Genomic DNA, 19,934 nt, shown 5'->3' with positions numbered 1-19,934 from the left:
CAGTCACTTTAAGGACAAGTTATGAGAGAAATGCACATTAACTTTTTGTTATCTCATAAGCGGTGTGGTGCCGGCTCCTTTTGACCTTTTGACCCCAGACTTCAAAAACGTGTCCACAGGCCAGCTGTGTCTACCCACCTTAAGCCACAAATGTACACCTACATCCCACAGTAAATGGGGACTAGAAACATAACCTCTGTCATATACATTTACTCTACTGTTGGAGGTCACGCCCCTTTTTCCACCTTTTCGAGATAGCTAGAGATGCTAAAATGTTTACACACATTTCCCGGGGCCTCGTGTACGACATATCCGAGATTTGGAGTTCTAGCCCTTAGAGAAAAAAAGTTTTCCCAAATGGAGTGTCATTTGGACAAAGCCCCTCAGAAGTGTAGCCTGCAAGACCTAATGGTTCAGAATGTGGTGGAAAAGGTTTTTGAGATAGGAAGGTCCTACCGCCCTGAAATTTTAATACCTTATTCTAGGGCCTAACTGGGACCTCCGCACCGAAACTTGGCCCGGTCGGACCCCGAGGGCAGGAAGGGGGGGCCTGCTCTCGGGGTCTAGGTCTTGCAGGCTACACTTCTGAGGGGCTTTGTCCAAATGACACTCCATTTGGGAAAACTTTTTTTCTCTAAGGGCTAGAACTCCAAATCTCGGATATGTCGTACACGGGGCCCCGGGAAATGTGTGTAAACATTTTAGCATCCCTAGCTATCTCGAAAAGGTCGGCAAAGGGGCGTGACCTCCAACAGTACAGTAAATGTACATAAGACAGAGGTTAGTTTCTAGTCCCCATTTTTTGTGGGATGGAGGTGTACATTTGTGGCTAAAGGTGTGTAGACACAGCTGGCCTGTGGCCACGTTTTTGAAGTCGGGGGTCAAAAGGTCAAAAGGAGCCGGCACCACGCCGCTTATGAGATAACAAAAAGTTAATGTGTGTTTCTCTCATAACTTTTTGTCATTATTAAAGAGAGGCCTGATTCTCAGATATGCATGTTGGATGGTTAGGGTGTAGGTTTGGGTAGAACTTCAGACCAAAATCTTGTAAGCGAGCCGCTGGGTGAGGTGCAACAAGATGGAGCACTTGCTGAGTAATTTCTTGTAGGGCCGGTGTGTAAGAGGGCAAACAAGATGTCCTTCAATATCTACGCTTCCAGGCGATTGCAACGGTGCCACACATGAACACATTCAAACATGTTTAATGGTAGTAATTAGCTGTCGAAATTGGAGGCCTTAATCAATAATGACCAGCTATTGATTTGCTTCCCGATAAAAGTTTGTGACAAATGACATGTTATTTAGCATCTACACATTGAGCTGAGTCCAATGACACAAAGCATGACACTCCACGGCCCTACACGGCCCCCTACACTACATGGCCCCTGTATTTTACATGGTACACCTATGGTCTAGGGCATGATCTCTGTGTGGCACAAGGTCGAGCTTGATCTCATTGGACTCAGCTGCTAATGTAGATGCTAAATAACATGTAATTTGTCAGAAAACTCCATCGGGTAGCAAATCTATAGCTGGTTATTATCTATAAAGGCCTCCAAAATCGACAGCTAATTACTACCCTGAAACATAGTCAAATATGGTCATGCATGGCACCGTTGCAATCGCCTCGAAACGTAGATGACAAATGACACCTTGTTTGCCCCGTTACGGGAAGATATTTTCATGGTATATCTTTCTATTTCCTAACCAAGCTCCATTGCCGTCTTTAACCAACGTGGTTTGCCGAGAGTCACGTGACGTTGACGCAGGCCCATTGAAAAGAAAAGGCCCAAAAAACGTAGGCATGTCACATGTTTAAAGCCGTTATTGTAATTAATTAATTTAATATTAAAATATAGGCTATTATATGTATACAATTATTACGTCGTGTAATATTCTATCTATAAGTAGACCATAACTTTTATTCAATTATCGTTATAACATGATCTGTATCTGACCATTGAACATCTTTAACCAAGTTCAGGTATAACCAGACCATATAACAAATATTTATAACATATAAACTAGGCTATACGTATAGCATATCATACATTTGGTTACAGGCCAAATTCGGTATAAATGTTACCCTCTGCTGGCCCACAACTAGATCGTCGCGTCCCTAGCAACCTGACGTCTTTGAAACATGCTAGGGAGACCATAAAACTAACTATCGAACAAAAGATCAGACACATTCACTGACTGAAGATTATGCAAGTAAAAAGTATATTTCTCGCTAGAAATGTTATTAGAAACACGTTTAATGGTCAATCTGTCCTAAAATATTGGATATATATATATATATATATATATATATATATATATATATATATATATATATATATATATATATATATATATATATATATATGCCTAATGCCTTCAGGGCGGCGCTACTGTTCAATCAGGACAAGAACAATGAGGTACTCCCAGTCTTTTATCCCTGCAACCATCAGGTTACTAAATGATGACAAAAGTAAGGAGTAGGTGGAGAGCACACCAGTGTTGCTGGGTGTTTCCGGGGGCAGGGTGGTTGTTACTGACGGGCTGAAATGAATTGTGAGTTAAATGTGTGTGTTGGACTGCCTTTGATATATGTTTTTGTCTACCTCCTATTGCTATTTATTGTATTTATTAAGTAATCTATTATGTGAGACTGGAAACTGTGAACGAAATTGCCCATTTTGGGATAAATAAAGTTTTCTAATCTAATCTAATATATATATATATATATATATACGTAACCATTTCCCCCAAATGCTGGGAGAACGTATCGACCCCTATTGGTGCTATTCCTCCATTCATTTAGATGGGCGGAAGAAACGTGTATCTCTTCACGCTTTGGTCAGGCATAGCGTGACACTGAACACTCCTTGCGAGGTGGACCAATGTATCTATTTCACGCCTTGGCGTGATACCGGGTTGAACAGACTGTTCTGTGTTTATGTGTGGAAAAATAACATCATTACACGGTTCCATAAAATAACATAATCAGCAAAGACAATGGTTTTATTTCCATGCTTTAAACGGCATTCGGGCTGCTAGTTTCAGCGTCCATAGCAACCATCATAGGCTTAGCCACCATGTTTTTCTGTCGAGACAAAATACGTTTTCAGACAAACGTAATTGAGAATGCCGAATAGTTCTCTGGGAACGTAATTTTCATGAGACAGGTTTGTCCTTTAGGGCTTCGGCCTCCTAATTGATCATTGATCAAAACTCTGCCCAATCCTCACCTTCTCTGACGCAGAGAAACTCGTCCACGCCTTAATCCCCTCCAGGCTTGATTACTGTAACAGCCTTCTCATCGGTACACCCTATAACACCTATGGTCCTTAGATTATTATTTATTTTATTGTGTTATTGCCCTTCGTGTTTTGTTGTAGCACTTTGAGATTATTTTTATGAAAAGTGATTTACAAATAAAATGTATTATTATTATTATTGTAGTAGGCTATATTTGAATGCCCTTTCACATATATGAAACCACCACCACACCATGGTTGGTTTGACGTAGCAGCTAACTTAATCATCCAAGAGAATCTGGTGTTTTGGTGTTGAATAAAGATCTATCAGCACAATATTTTAATAATCTGTTGTGACTAAATTGACATTCAGTAGGCCCTGCTTGCACTTGTATGTTTAAAATCAATATTTTCTATACAATATAGCCATTTGCAATTATACCTGGATGCATATCTTAAATACATTGAATGGATTAAATACTCAATTAATTGCTGCTACTACTCTATTAGCTAGAGACCCTTCAGCCCACAACTTTTGAGTTACTTTAACTTTACCCACCATGTACTGCCTACAGACTGGAATTCATATTTATATTAACTGTTGTGTCCATACATATATATATATATATATATATATATATATATATATATATATATATATATATATATATATATATATATATATGTGTGTGTGTGTGTCATTAAGCTCTTAGTGACCACATTTGAATGGCAGGGCAATCATGTATCAGGAGTAGCACCACATTCTAGAAAGACTGAAAATATGTTTTTATTTGAAGAGGGCAGGGGGACTAATTCAAATCTTTTGGCTGCCAGGACCTGGCCCACTCCTTCCCACTGAAAAGAGAACAAATAATATATCAATGAACCGTTTTGTGATGATTGGTCGAACTCCACTTACATAACACACAGTATATACCTACTTTATATTGATTCTCATCTATAAAGGCAATTACAAATCAAGCCCAATCTTTGCACATTTTTGTTCTTGAGCAATACCACACTTTCAAGTCATTTTCTAATAATTCAAGATCTAATAATGTAATAGTGTATGACACATAAGAAAGGGAATGATGAAACCACTTGATAGGAAATCTGGTTGGCAAGTGTGTTTGGTGGAAGAACTACTGTTAAACGTTAAAATAGCAGCAGCTATTTTGCACCAAGATGGTGCAAAATAATATGGTATAATATAGAATACTCGGAAAAGCAATGAAGTGGTTTAAAAAAACCCAGTGAAACAGAAAGAAACCAAATTAAATACATACCAAACTGGGCAAGGCTGCCAATCAACAAGGACTTCTTTAATGCCCTATCAAGGAAAGGAACCATAAATTCATTAGTAAGATAATAAATTCAGTGTTAGCCTATGAGTTTGATAGACAAAATGCATTGACGGTACTATTCCAAAATATTTATGCAAATTACTTGTATACATGAGTAAATTACATTTACAGTATGCACTTAATATGCATGCTCATGATCAATCAGCGAGAATGTCATTCCTACAGTTAATCACGCATGTGTTTTTGCTGGGTCTTTATGGGTCTGTCAAACCTTTCTCATCCTCTCCTTCCCGTAACTCCTTATTTCGAAGGAGTCACGACCAATATGGTAGGGGCAATCTGAAAATATAAAAAACATGTTTTTCACAACAAAACCATCTATGCTTATCCACTGGCAAATATAAAATACCGCAAATATAAAATCAATAACAGTAATTATTAATACTGTATTAATGCTGTAATCGCTGCTATGATTACACAGGAGAATAATTTACAATTCCATAATTATAAATTGTGTAAAGGGTTTGTCAGTGCTCTGATCGTTACAAACTATTTCATCTTACTCTTCGGTAAAGTCTTGTTCCTTTTTTCAAGCCCCTTCTGGCTGTGATGCTCTGTAGGAAAGAAATGTTGAGGTATTCAAACAAAGACTCAAATGGTCATAACCAACATTCTTATTACAGTCCTTTTTCCAAAATAACTACAATAAATGTAATGCTATGGTGAAAAGAATAGTAGTCAATTAGCAATTCGATCTGTACAGACATTCTGAACATACCTTTTCTCCTCCGCTTCCTCTGCACAGTAGAGACCGCTGTTGGAATGGAAAATAAAATATTACTCATTCAGGCAATGATGTTTATTTGTATGACACTTAGTACCTTCTCATGCATGCTTTAATTGAAAAATCCATACCTGGTCCTTCCGTGTCCGGGTGGGCCACCTCCTCTACCTGCAGGGCCCCCTCCTCCACCTGCAGGGCCCCCTCCTCCACCTGCAGGGCCACCTCCTCCACCTGCAGGGCCACCTCCTCCACCTGCAGGGCCACCTCCTCCACCTCCTCCACCTGCAGGGCCACCTCCTCCAACTGCAGGGCCACCTCCTCCCCCTCCTCCACCTGCAGGGCCACCTCCTCCAACTGCAGGGCCACCTCCTCCCCCTCCTCCACCTGCAGGGCCACCTCCTCCCCCTCCTCCACCTGCACGGCCCTGTCCTCCACCTCTCCCATGTCCATGTCCATCTAAGATGACATAAGATAACACTCACTCAAAGTCCAACAGTGGAACTTCAACAGTGCAAGTGTAAATTCAGTTTTAAAAAATATGAAATTAAGACCATACAGATCTATACACATCTATACACATAAATAACCATAAACAAACATGAAAAGAGGTTAGCACTTATACAGCTGACTTAGTATATTGTAATTTGTAGCATAATATATTGGAGTATATATGCAGTATATAACAATATATAGGATTAGCCTCTTTAATTGTCATAGATATTCCTGTATGTCTTCACCTGAGTGGTCCCCCTGCCCTCTTCTGGCCCCTCTGCAGTCCCACTTGCAAAAGGGGTCCATCCTGTGCAAGTTTGAAAAGTGTTGCAAAGGGTTATTAAATTGCAAATGGCAACCAAAAAAATTGTAGCAATAGTTCCATGATAAAAATGAATGTGGTGGACAAATAACAAGATGCAGTTAGTATTTTGGTAAACAAAGCAGAGGGTGTGTGGAATTTATAAAAATAAAGAATCATACCTTGACAAATGTACTCATGGATGGAGCCCATTTTTTTGAGGGACTCCTCCGCAAATGTGGCCAAGGTGCAACGAGGTGTGAACATCTTGACCACATGGCTCTTTTTAGTAGCTTTTCCAAGCAGCAGGACAGGTTTATATCCTGCTGCTTGAAGCTTTTCGAGCTGTAAGGAAATCACAGCATGTTAATGTTTTGCCTGTAGTAATCAAAAAAGACCTACTATTCAAAGCAATAGTGATTCAGACAGTTAAAGGTAGAACATAATTAATCTGAATTGTTTACATACCAGGAGGAACATTTCCTGCTTGACAACAGCCATGTTGTGGTTCTTCTTGCGGGAAGACGCCCACTCTTCCCGCTTAGCCTCAAATTTTCTCAAGGCAATTTTGAGGCGTTCCTTTACAGGCTGGACCATTTTGCAGTGCCTGCAAACCTTTTTAGCGCAAGGCAGAATGGTTTTGCAGGAGGGGCATGTTTTACATGTGCTGCCTGGCATATTGAAAGATTACCTAATTTACAAAGACACAGACAAACCGAATAGACAGATAAACAAAACAGATTAGATACACAGATAGTAGATAGATAAGAAAGATTATAGATATAAAATATTAGCATTGGCAGAGAGATAGTTAAGATGTATGATGCTTATTTGAAGCTGCAGGGAGAAAAAAGTAAATCACTAAAAACAAACTATTTTTTACAAACAGCCGACTACATTGTGTAAATTACCTTCTAACATGATGCTGTGTATGGTACTTATCTAAGCCTTTCTCATTGTTCAATTTCAATTACTAACGAACTAGCTAGCCTACCCGAGGGACAGGTGGCGACGTAGGCCTACATTAGCCTATGAAGCAACGCTTTTGTTATCTGTTATTAGCTGTTAATACCTGTTAATATTCTTTGACAACGGCAATATAATTATTTGCACTATCAACTCCATAATCTTAGTATTTCAAGCATTCAACCGTTTTTAAATAGCAGTCAATCATAGTTGAACTTACGTCACACAAACCAGCACCGCAAATTTTCGGTCACTCCAGAGTTGACGTCTTTCTTTCAACCCGGTGTCACGCGATTGCGTGCTCCTGCGCACGACCGTGTGCGTGCGTGCGTGCGTGTGTGTGTGTGCGTGTGTGTCTGTGCGTGTGCGTGCGTGTGTGTGTGTGTGTGTGTATAACACGCTATTTTATGTTGAAATGCGACGTAATCCAGTGTTCACGAAAAGTACACTGTCAACGTATGCTTTTGGCGACTGGCTTGGCTCTCAGATATACGTGTTTCTAACAAGATGATATCATTAAAAGTTACATAAAGTAACAGTTTAATAACACAAACGCAGGAAGCACGTGAGCTGCTACTTTAGCGAAAGCAACCTGACGTCGTTGAAACATGCGAGCGAGCCGATCAAATCCTAATAACTATAAAACTAAAGATCAGACACAATCACTGACTAAAGATTATGCAAGTAAAAAGTATATTTCTCGCTAGAAATGTTATTAGAAACACGTTTAACGGTGAATCGGTCCTAAAATATTGCATTTCCCATTCAGATAATAAAGATTAATAAAGATCATACACATTCACTGACTGAAGATTATGTAAGGAAAATGTACATTTCTCGCTAGAAAAGTCATTAGAAACGCGTTTAATGGTGTATCTGTCCTAAAATATTGCATTTCCCATTCAGATAATAAAGATTAATAAAGATCATACACATTCACTGACTGAAGATTATGTAAGGAAAATGTACATTTCTCGCTAGAAATGTCATTAGAAACGCGTTTAATGGTGTATCTGTCCTAAAATATTGCATTTCCCATTCAGATAATAAAGATTAATATAAGCTACGCCGTGTTCCGGAGCCGCGGGGGATTCTGGGAATTGGGGTTCTCAGTTGACAAATGGGGCTTTTGTTAACTTGTTTTGTTGTTAGGATACAAACGTGTCTCCCCCCCTCAACAAACGTGTCCCCCCCCCCCCCCCCCCTTCAACTAACGTGTGTCCCCCCCCCTACAATCGTGTGTCGTCGTCCCCCTCAACAAACGTGTCTCCCCCCCCCCTCCCCGGTCAACAACAGTCTCCCCCCCCCCCCCCCTAAACAATCGTGTCCCAAACCCCGAAACCCGCCTCCACAGCGGCACACGTGGATACTGTAGGTATAACACGCTATTTTTTACGTTGAAATGCTACGTATCCAGTGTTCATGGAAACGTGCACCGTCAACGTTTTTTCTTGGCGACTGGGTTGCTGGGTTGGTGTGTCCCCCCCCCCCCCCCCCCCCTACAATCGTGTGTCCCCCCCCCCCCTCAACAAACGTGTCTCCCCCCCCCCCCCCCCTCCCCGGTCAACAACAGTCTCCCCCCCCCCCCCCCCTAAACAATCGTGTCCCAAACCCCGAAACCCGCCTCCACAGCGGCACACGTGGATACTGTAGGTATAACACGCTATTTTTTACGTTGAAATGCTACGTATCCAGTGTTCATGGAAACGTGCACTGTCAACGTTTTTTCTTGGCGACTGGGTTGCTGGGTTGGTGACACAAACCAGCACCGCAAACTTTCTCTCCCGCTTGAGATGACGTGTTTCTTTATAGTGTAACGACCTCGCCGGTGACATAATCATGTCGAGTCATTAGTTGAAGGTAGTTTTAATGGACCAAAAACCAGGTCACTGAAACCCGTAACATTGTAACAACATTGAAACCAACAGCTGAAAACCGGACCCAAACAAACCCCGGTTACCCCGGCAACACGGTCTCACTCGCGTGCAGGCCCCCACCCTCCTGTTCTTCCAAGGCCCTCCCCCAGCTGACCTAATGATTCGCCCCACACGCTGTTTGACAAGAATAACATTACAATACATGCACATAGAACAACTGGCATAACGGACAACGAAATATAATGTAACACATAACACACAAACTATTTAACTGTCCCAGGGTCGCTACAATAGATTCATGGGTCTGATTCGCCGATTTCCCATGCTGATATCCCGAAAGATTCTCGGGCATCTTCGACAATTTGGCTATAGATTGTCTCATTACACGCTAAATAATATAATTATAGCCTAATTATATATATAGGTTTTGGCATAAACATAACTAGGGTGCACTGTACTATCTGCGCACACCCTTTCTGAAGCCTCTCTCTCGCTCTCTCTCTCTCTCTCTGTCCCTCCCGCTCTCTCTTTCTCTCTCTCTCGTAGCGTTTTGTGGAGAACGTTAATTGTCTTAGAACACTCCCATTCAGAATGCATTGGTTTACATTTCGTTTTGTGTAACACGCAAAAAGTCGGACTATCGTGCTCGGGAACACGCTTCAATAGATTAACGTTCGTGCGCAGGAGCACGCAATGGCGTGATACCGGGTTGAATAAAACACGATAGAAACCGTATTTTGCTACGATACTTGATTCAACCACTCTATATCATCCTAGACAAACCACAAAGGGGGATCAATGTTCAAAATACCAGAAAAAACGAAAAGCTCACAGCAACATATTGAAAAAAGAACTATGAACTAGTTCATTTTTTGGAACTGTGAACTTAGTTCAAAATTTTGAATTATGAACGTTTAACTGAACTAGTTCATTTAAGGATTTGTGAACTGAACTTTGAACTAGTTCACGAAGAAAGTGAACTTTCTCAACACTGCATATGGCCCCCTCTCCACCCGCCCCCAAGTCAATCTACTTTGTAGAATCTTTGGAAGACAAGCACTGAAGCAACAAAGTATTTTCCGGATGTCTCTCAATGAGAGAGAAATGACCGAGCTATTTTCTGCTGCAGAGTTCTGTCTTTAGGATTTGGATATATCGAGTTGCCTTTTGGTCTGAGAGACGATACGTATGGGAAAACCTTTTGGGACACTTTTGGGCAATACAGGATTTCACTTAACTGCTACATCAATCAGGGTACATGGATATGGACACCATCATAGCATGACCTTTAGGGATATCATGACACGACACATAGAACCACAAAGCTTTTTTCAACATGGCACCCTCAGCGTTTACAGAGTTTGAGAGAAAGTTTCATAGCAATAACATATCTCTTGTGTGTTCTAAAATAGGTCAAAAATGTATGTATAATAAATAAACCATTAGGGAACATTTTAATATATATCACCTCAGCAATAAATATGTAATGATGCCTACTTTTCAGAATATCACAACATTAGAGAAAAAGCATGATGCATGAGTTGAAATCTTTTCGAGGTTCATGACTTCAATATTGGAACACACTTTCAACAAAGAAAACAACGACATAATTGCACCAATGAATGTAAATGAAGGCCATTTTTACAATCAATCTTAATTACGAGAACTAAAGAACAGGGACATCCGCATATTTCATCATTGCAGTAACATCACACTTGAATTGCAGTCATACAAAGATGACATTTCTAGTATGAATATTTTATATCCACTTGGTGCCAAATGGCAAGTATTTGCATAATGAAGGCGACGTGGAAAATCAATGGATTTAAAAATATCTTGGTACAATGCAATATATATTAAAATTGTGTAATAGTTGGACACGGCTACATTGTAGAAATTAGTTGGCAAATTGGATTTTACAAATGGTAGCTCGGGGAAGTGTGTGGGATGTGAAACAATTGCCTTCTGTCTCTTTCTGCATTAAGTATTTGAATGCGGTGCCTCAGAGGTCATGTTTGTATTGGTGATTGTGTGTCTGTAAAATTGTCAGCAGACGTTATTATTGATTGTTTGTAAATAAACCAACACAATTGTAAATATTAATTAGGTTACAAACAATGTAGAACAATGAGAATGTATATCTGTAGCAATGGCGGTGGCTTTTTACTGGGGTCCCCCGGATCCAGGGTGGGGATGTCGGAACTGGTTCATAGCTCAGAGTATAATGATGCGTACAGATGGTGATCCATCCTGCCATGGAGGAGATCTCCCTGAGTGCATGTGGTGATGGCTGGCTCAAGCCGTGCTCATTGATTGCTCAATGCACAACAGGTGTGCAGCCTTACTTGGCCCCAGAGCCTAATCAGTCTGCCTCGGGCCAGGTGAGGCTGCTTAAATCAGCCACCCACCACACACACTCCACAATTGTATCTTAGGTTTTTCTTAACACAAAGCCACAAAGTCATGCAATTCCTGGTAAAACTCCTCCAGAATGCAACTTACAGTGCAGACTAACATCACAATAACATTATTTAATAACAGGTATGTATAATAGCATTTCTGAAATAAAGCATGTAAACTAGCCTATTTACAATCAATGTTAAGGGAATTGATACCACCATGAACATATCATATTGCAAAGTCAACAAAGCACAAAGCGCAAAGCACAATAAACAAAACAAAGATCCACATCTGCTTTTCATTCGTAGCACCTTTTTTTTTTCACACACTGTTACGGCCTCAATATATGTGATACAAATGTGAAGCACTGTGATTTAGAAATGGAGGGTTTCACATGGAGGTGTGAGGGAGTGGAACAGAGGGCTGCGTTTCTACACTTCCCCCTCCCCCCTCCAACCAATCAGCACTGAGAACAGTGGGGGGTCCCACCAATCACACTTTGCCAAAAAGAAGTAGAAATCCCATATCAGTTTCCCCTCTTGAACGATGGAGAGATCCTCAAAGACACAGCCAGTCAGCCAGCAGGGGGACAGAAAACAAGGAATGGAGAAAAAATTCTTATGATTCTTCTCCTTTTGATTAATCAACTTAGTCTGAGACTCAACCACCCGTTGAGTTGGTACAGTTTGCTGTGATTCGTGTTCTTCCGTTGTGTTCAACTTGTGTGTTTCCAATAGTGGTTCGGAACTTCTCAGACAATCTGCTCAGTTGTCATTTCCTTGCAAAGGGTTGCAGTTCTTGGCTGGCCCTGTCATCCCAGTACCATACTGTACAGAAGCTCCATAGTGACCCAATGGAGAAAATACACAGGCTTTGTTTGATTTGGATTATTTTTAATGGTACACTATTAAAGAAAAAGTGTAGGGGGACTAATAATGCGACAGTAATTTACCTGAGTGACTTGTATTGGTTGCATAAACCATGCATTAAATGTCACCCTATGACATCTTATTTGCATGTTAAGAACCCCTTTGTGCAGATCATCTCCATTGGATGAATCTGATGTCATGAAAACCGCTATGCCGTATGGGATAAATTGAGGAAATCAGTTACCCTCCTTATTTACTACTACTTAGGGAAACCGATTCGTATCACAAATATCAGACAGCACCACAAAATGCACCATCCTAAATAGTCTATACACCACTTTGAACACGGCTAGCCCCCCCCCCCCCCTGCTCCCTGCTGTGCTCTGTGTTAGAGGCCACCTCTGCTTCCTGCCCCCCACCCCCAAACCATCCCCATCCAGGAGGAGATTACAGTCATCTGAATAATTAACGAAAACAAGCTGGCAAACATGAAATATTCAAAAGGTAATGTTTATACGCCGACAATTAAGATGGTGAAGCGAGGCACTTACTCGTCTGAAAGAAGGTCGGCAGCTTGTCGGCCAAATGTGGCTCCTTCCTTTCCCTACCTGGAGTTTTCACAACGCGTGGAGGAGGCACTAGCAGCAACTGTGCCTGCCTTCCCAGCTTTGCGTCGATCAATAATTAAAGAGACTAAATTAAAAATGATCCCTGAACAACCCGAGCGCTGGGATATCCTTCCTTGACCTCCATCTCATAGCTCAAGTATTACTTTTATTTCATTTTTTTAATTAAATTAGAAACGCTTAATGTTTCTTTCAAATCGCTCTGCTACAACAGAGATAAATAATGTGTTCACAGCCTTCATCATGGTTCTTCTTTCCTTTCAACGTTATCGGAAGTGTTTCAAGCTATTTCCAGTTACTTAGTCTCAAATCCGTCTGTGGAAGTCGAGCCACAGCCTGTGTTCAAATCAGAGGAGAATAATGAAACAATTTCTCTCCTTTGCAAACGGCCTTACAATACAGCCTGCATCCAATTAACAACCGTTGATCCCTATTTGATTATCGCTTGTTTAATTCAGCTTCCCCCCCCCCCCCCCCCGTGCAACTTTAAGCCCCTGTCTGACGATGAAGGGAAGTATTCTGTGCTGACAAATCTCACGGGCAGATGTGCAGAAGTCTCCACGGACTACTGGTAATTCACTCCACTTGATGGGATTTACAACCCTACGAGGGGCTTTGCATACCCCCCCCTCCCCTCCACTCGTTCCCCCTTCACGTATCGAGGCATCACCACCACCGCCTTTCAGCGCTAACAATAGCTATGGGAGTCAGAGCAGTAAAGCACAGAGAAAGCTCCTTGTTTCCCCTCAAGGCATGAATGGAGGGTGTATTTTGGTTCTATGTCTATGAACTTCATTATAGAAGAGGCCTACTTGTTGATTGGAGAATATTGATTGGTTACAGTTTGAATTTTAATACATTTGAACATCCACAGCTGCGATTTTCAGTTACCAATTATTTAGTTCATAGGAATAGTGTTAGATCTTGTATTTTGTTCATGGCCACTAACACCGCACATGGACAACAGAAGAGTATTGGGGCCAAACATTCATGAAACATTAGTTCAAAGTGGATTTGTAGGATAAAATGTTGAATTTGTACATTTTAAAGGAGAAGCATCATTTGGTCAATATTAACTTTGTCAAATATTAACTCTCTCTTCCGACCAAAGTGCACTGAAGGCCTTTTTTGATGAGTTGATAATACAAAAAAAGACATACGATTACATTCCGAGAATTTTGAGAATCTGAAAGAGATATCATCATAAAAAGTGTAGACATGTGGGTGCGGTTTGTTATAGGGCAACGACAGATACATCACAGAATACTGAACATTCACCTCCCCCATAAAATCCTCCAGAGAACATGGAAATGGAACTTTTTGAGCTACTAAGGGTTGCCAAAAATGATGCTTGGATCTCCAAAAAAGAACATGACTATTTACTGTGCTTACATTCACGGTGGCCCACGTTCTACTAGCCCCCTTAAGTCCACAAAAAATAAGAAAATACACCAGGGAGACCAATTATAGCGATAATGACTAATTTACAGAATCAACATCCAACGTGGTGATTCCTTCATCGAGCCTATGGCCTTCCTACATTACAGACCAACACAAGCCTGACGAAAAGTGACAGACATGAATAATATATGCTCATGCGTAACGGTTACTATGGATGTTCAGTCATTATACAGCAATATTGTCCATGATGAAGGCCTGGAGGCACTAAGGAACAATTTCAAGTCAATTCTCCTTTAAAGTACTTATTCCCCATTACAATGTCATACAATCTGTTCATGCACTTACTCTAGAACAGTTTGAAACATTTGGCAATCATTTTTGAAGATTTTGCCAAAATATATGTACGCCCTCATTCTCTGAATTCTTGAAAGCTACAATTTCTATTGAACTAAAATCCTAAAAGGCTGATTCTGATATCGTCATCCACCAACTGCCTCCTTTTACATTAAATCGGTTCAGCTGTATAAAGCTAAACCGCCTCAAACTGATAAGATGATATGTTGCCTGCACCAGTTGCTGTCAATATTTCTAATAGGGAACGCAAGCGTCAGAATAGATAGTAGCCATCTTTGATATCCCTAGCGGCTAGAAGCTAGCAGAGTCAGACTGATCAACTACTGATCTGGGCACGGTAGAAAAAGAAAGCTATCGGAATCTACCTAAATTTTATAAAAAATGAAACGTGACGTTTTAGTTAGTAAATTCTCTATTTGACACTCAATTGGCAGTTCTTCTCTTGGCTGTTTTAAACACATACTTTACATGTTTCAACCAATAATTGAGAGAAAATGTTTTGATGAATTTAATTTGCTTGCTTCAAGATTGAGCCACTGAGCAAATACAATGATATCAATAGGCATACATGAGACATGGGTGTTTGTGTTTTTTGCTGATTGATAAGAAACCTAGGAGACAGCAAAAAAGCTAGCCATCAGAGTATATAAGCAGAATTATTAATAGCAATAGCTTATAATATGCCTAGGCCTATAGGCAGATCCAACTTATCACGTCAAACACTCGTAACAACATACATTGTCCTGCGGTCTATACACATTAAATTAAATTAGAGAAAAGATTATAATCTGAAGAGTCACATTTGCATTTATGTTAGCCTGCTCAGTGGTTTGTGTGGATGGGAACATTGTGAAAGCTATAGCTTTTAGAAAATATTGGCAGCAACAAAACTTCAGTTAATTACTACTAGAGCTAAATTGATTTGGCATTTAACAACCTCTCAAAATCAATGCAACATTATCTTTACAAGAAAGAAAACGGTTAGTGAGCCGTCAAGACTGGCAGGCCGGGACTACATTTTCCTCTTTAACTTCCCAGCTAACATTAGCTTATTAGTGACGCTGGTCCAGGAAATGTCAACACTGCAATGCGTTGTTGCACCTTGCTTGGTTAATAGTTTCTTTAAATAGATAGTAAATAGTTTCATTAATCCGGTTGTTGCCAAACTTTGGGTCTGGACCCCGCCTCGGGTCATGTGATATTCTTATGGGATTGCGGGAGATTCATGATTTATAAGATGTAGTTATTTGATGATGTATTTTCTATAAAATTATGATATGTAAAGGGCCCTTGTATATCAACAGTGATTTATGCCAACTATAGATTCAAAGCCATAAGAAAATTAGTACTTTTAGGAGCTAATGCATTCATTTATTCTGCTACACAATACACACCAACCAGCAGGTTTTCTACTTTTTTTAAATGGAGATTTTAATGATTGTGCTCTTAAATGCAAGCCTTTTGGGTCAAAGCATTACATTTACGAATCTATTAAAATGCATATTTACTGTCTGCTAATTTGATTGTGGTTGGTGGTGGCCTAAACAATCATCAACGGTCATCTATTTTGACTGTCTTTGAACAGCCATCATCACAATTCAACCAGAATGCTTGCTTACGACAAATAATCAAACATAAACCATCACTGATCAGTGACATGTGTGACAATATATGTAAATGCATCAGGCAAAAATATTTCCATAAGGGCTCAAACAAGTTCTTGGTTGTGTAATGAAAGGGGAGTTGTTGTGTCAAAGAAGAACAGTTAAAAAGGGTGAAATGGTTGATTCCAAAACCGATTTAAACAGTGTTATGGCGTGCTAACTTTCTATGGATTACCACAAGTATGCATGATGTCTGGAGTTCAGGGTAGATATTTATTTAATTCCTCAGCTCGTGCACATGTTGTCAACCCTGTGAACTATATCCACTTACCCATATGAACAGGTCCTGCTAAAAGCAGTACTCAACAATTCAAACAGTAATCATATTAGTTTCATGTGGTCCAACTGAAAACAATGTCTCATTTGAAGCTCAGTTTCTGGAGCCCAAAGAATCCAATGTATTACCAACATTTGTTACATGCCGTGGAACGACGTATAACCCTTTACCTACAGCAGTGATTACAATCAAACTGCAATGCAAAGTACTGAACAAGGGAAACGACGCAATAATAACAATAAATAAAATGAGTGCGTATGCTGCATTATCATTATACCAACTATACCATGAAAGCCCTCCTGCTGTCCGTCAAACTGTCATGTACAGTGATTCAAAGGATGGGCCATGGGATGAGGTCACTCACTGTGACATGGCCCATTAACAAACCAGTTTGCCAAATGTTCATCTTAAATCATGAGAGATTGAACACTTGTTATGTTGTAAGGTGCACAATGTATGTAATTTCTTTATTATGTATAGGGACATGTTTGGATTGTATGTGTGTGTTTATGTGTGTGTGTGTGTGTGTGTGTGTGTGTGTGTGTGTGTGTGTGTGTGTGTGTGTGTGTGTGTGTGCGTGTGTGTGTGTGTGTGTATGGGTGTGGGTGGGTGTGTGCTTGCCTTTGAGTGTGTGTGTTTGTGTGTGTGTGTGTGTGTGTGTGTGCAAGAATGTGTGTTTTCCTGTAATATACTTTTTCTATACATTTTTTCTCATGTCCTCCATTATATTGATATGATCCAACATAATGTATGATTATAAATGCTTTCATGAATCTTCTGAAATAACCACTTGAGGCTTTGCAGCGAACCATCCATCAACACTGAAGGGTGCTGGTGTTTAATGGGCCAAGGAATGTTGCGCACCCAGGTAGACTTAAGAGGAAGTCATACTGACCTTTTGAAAAATTAGAGATGTACGCGCATTGTGTAATGTTTGACAATATCTAAACGCCTGCCTTCCCTCACAGCAGAGGTTCCACACGTCGCTATTTAAGGGTGAGGCCTACAGACGGGGACAAGCGACAGGGGAAATCCACGGCGGCACCGGGCGATGATTTAGACGCGCACGTCAGCTCTTTACAACAGGGCCCGGGTCTTTTTATGTGGCTTTGGAACGGAGGAGAAGAAATACGTTTATTCTACGGTGACCCATAAATAAACTAGTAAATTGATACCGGGGAGAACAAATAAAAAAGCACAGCGACCTTAAGACACATAGGGGCTGCGTCTTAATCTACGCTCCGAGTCCTTAATTAAAACAATTAACCTCCACCACCACCTTTGTGGGCGTTGAGCTGCGTTTGGTATTGAGGAATCGCACAAAAGGAGTGGAATCTGAATCCTTTGGCTTGTTCTAACTACATGGAGAACATTATCAACATGTCCAGCTTCAACTGAAATCAGCAGAGAAATTGCTCTCTGCTCACTAGTTTGAGGGTAAAATATACCCTCAAACTAGTGAGCAGAGAGTATTTCTTTGGACATTGACAGAAAACATTGGCGACTCTCAATGTATATTTAGCACCATGGCTCATGGCTGCTGAGTGCCTCATATGTTCCAATTCATTAAACCCCGCTGGTCTATTTCACTGTCAAATTGAGTCAAACCAGACTGTATCTCTCGTCTGTCGAGCTAATATACAGAATTAATTCCCTATAGAGGGATTATGTCCCAAAATATACCTATAGGCTATATATTTATACGACTGCCTTTCCTTATCAAACACACACACACACACACACACACACACACACACACACACATTGTTGTTGAAAGCATTTAATCATACAAACACTTGTTTTTGTGTGTGTGTGTGTGTGTGTGTGTGTGTGTGTGTGTTTGTGTGTGTGTGTGTGCGTGTGTGTGCGTGTGTGTGTGTGTGTGTGTGTGTGTGTGTGTGTGTGTGTGTGTGTGTGTGGGGGGGGGGTATAAGGACATGCAGTATACAAGTATACACACCCGAGGACTGTTGCAAACTAATGCAGCTTGGACGCTCCATAAATGCCATTGAAAAAACTGAATTCCCAGTCGTCCACATGATAGAGGCTGATCTGTTTCAGATCACATGTTGGTTGTTTTGATCCTGGATCCTGGTGACTCTCCGTATGTGTGACATGCGCTACAGTCAAACAGTCTCACTCCACTGATCACCAAATCACACAACTAATAAATAACCCAAATAAAGCTATGAAAAGAATAAGAAAAAAACAGTGTGTGATCGAGGGGGACACTCACCGGAACAATTCCAGCCGGTGGGCGTCTGGCAGTCGCTCAGGGAGGACGGGAAGGCGCACAACTGCTCCACAGGTAAACTGGCGAGGAAGGAGACCAGGGTGATCCACACCCAGCTCCCCGCCGTCCGCCGCCACCGCCGCAGCGCGCGAGGCTCCCGGGGGGGAGACTCTGGCGCCGTGAGCAGACCCATGGCTCACTGGCCCCGACGGCAGGACAGCCGGGCCGGGCGGGAGGAGGACGAGGAAGAGGTGGAGGCGGAGGAGAAGGAGGAGAGGGAGAATAAGACGTAGTCGTGCACTGTCAACTCCGATTGCGATCCCGACGCGGGCAGTTTCAGCAACGGGGTGACGACTAGAGACGGAGAGAGGAGCATTTTCCGCGCGAGAATGCGTGCCCCATGAAGTGCCGTCCTGTGCTGGCCCGGGAACGGGGGTTCCGCCCGATCCTAGATGAGACCGCCGCGATAGAAAAAAGAGAAGAAGAACGGTGAAGAACGCGTCCGAGTGCCCAGGAAGGGTGGTGTTGGTGGTAGTTTCTTTTTTTGAGCGATGGAGGAGGTTTGTGTGGGATGGAGTAGGGTGGAAAAGTTAGCCGGGATAGAGCGAGGGGAGAACGGGCAAGGAAGGTGAGGCTAAACACAGCTGGGAGGAAGATGCTCTCGGAGGAGGAGGAGGAGAGGAAGGAGCGGTAGGAGGAGAGGAGGAAATCAAACAGAAAAGGGGTATAACGGAGGGGGGAGAGGGAGGAATGGAGTACTGTTAAACTGGAAGAATCTGAACCCAAAAAATAGACCCCGTGACAGGCTGTGCAGACGGAGGCGCTGCGGATGCGTCTGTAATGGTAATATCCACTCCGAGCTCCCTGGACGAGCGCGCGGTCCGCTGGCGGTGCGCTGCGTTCGGAGGCGCGGCGAGGTTTGTGTTCTGCGCTCCCGTTCTCCCGTTCTCCCTCCCTATTGCGCGCGCTCTCTCTCTCTAGCTCTCTCTGCCAATCTGCCTCTCTCTCTCTCTCTCTCTCTCTCTCTCGATCGCTCTCTATCGCTCTCTCCGTCCCTGTGTGTCTGTCTCTCTCTCTCTCTCTCTCTCTCTCTCTCTCTCTCTCTCTCTCTCTCTCTCTCTCTCTCTCTCTCTCTCTCTCTCTC

At 41.7% G+C, this 19,934-nt stretch overlaps 2 protein-coding genes across 2 annotated transcripts in view; both read right to left on the bottom strand.

Annotated features, from left to right (window-relative positions):
* tmeff2a (transmembrane protein with EGF-like and two follistatin-like domains 2a) overlaps window positions 1-19,688 on the bottom strand; it is a 110,975-nt gene extending 91,287 nt beyond the window's left edge. The window contains exon 1 of the mRNA XM_079731353.1: window positions 18,794-19,688. Coding sequence (XP_079587479.1) covers window positions 18,794-18,983 — 190 coding nt within the window. The 5' untranslated portion in view covers window positions 18,984-19,688. The remainder of the gene's footprint in view (window positions 1-18,793) is intronic.
* Window positions 3,952-7,333, bottom strand: LOC307073107 (uncharacterized protein). The gene is made up of 10 exons (XM_079732812.1): window positions 6,592-7,333; window positions 6,306-6,468; window positions 6,068-6,129; window positions 5,697-5,786; window positions 5,462-5,612; window positions 5,325-5,360; window positions 5,110-5,160; window positions 4,818-4,885; window positions 4,529-4,572; window positions 3,952-4,097 (listed from the first exon to the last, which is right to left on the bottom strand). The coding sequence occupies exons 1-10, from the start codon at window positions 6,799-6,801 to the stop codon at window positions 4,052-4,054; spliced, it is 921 nt and encodes a 306-aa protein (XP_079588938.1). The 5' UTR covers window positions 6,802-7,333; the 3' UTR covers window positions 3,952-4,051.
* Window positions 19,689-19,934: the final 246 nt, after the last annotated feature.

The sequence above is a fragment of the Pollachius pollachius genome (genome assembly GCF_949987615.1).
Source record: "Pollachius pollachius genome assembly, chromosome: 3".
In the NCBI taxonomy this organism is placed as follows: Eukaryota; Metazoa; Chordata; class Actinopteri; order Gadiformes; family Gadidae; genus Pollachius; species Pollachius pollachius.
The sequence above is the reverse complement of the archived record's forward strand: the minus strand, read 5'-3'. Positions and strand labels throughout refer to the sequence as shown.

Excerpts from the sequence above, each read along its gene's own strand:
- LOC307073107 (XM_079732812.1), bottom strand. The coding sequence starts at position 6,801 with ATGCCAGGCAGCACATGTAAAACATGCCCCTCCTGCAAAACCATTCTG. Across the intron at positions 6,469-6,591 it reads AGCAGGAAATGTTCCTCCTG|CTCGAAAAGCTTCAAGCAGC; the intron begins GTATGTAAACAA and ends ATTTCCTTACAG. Across the intron at positions 5,361-5,461 it reads CCCGGACACGGAAGGACCAG|CGGTCTCTACTGTGCAGAGG; the intron begins GTATGGATTTTT and ends CCATTCCAACAG.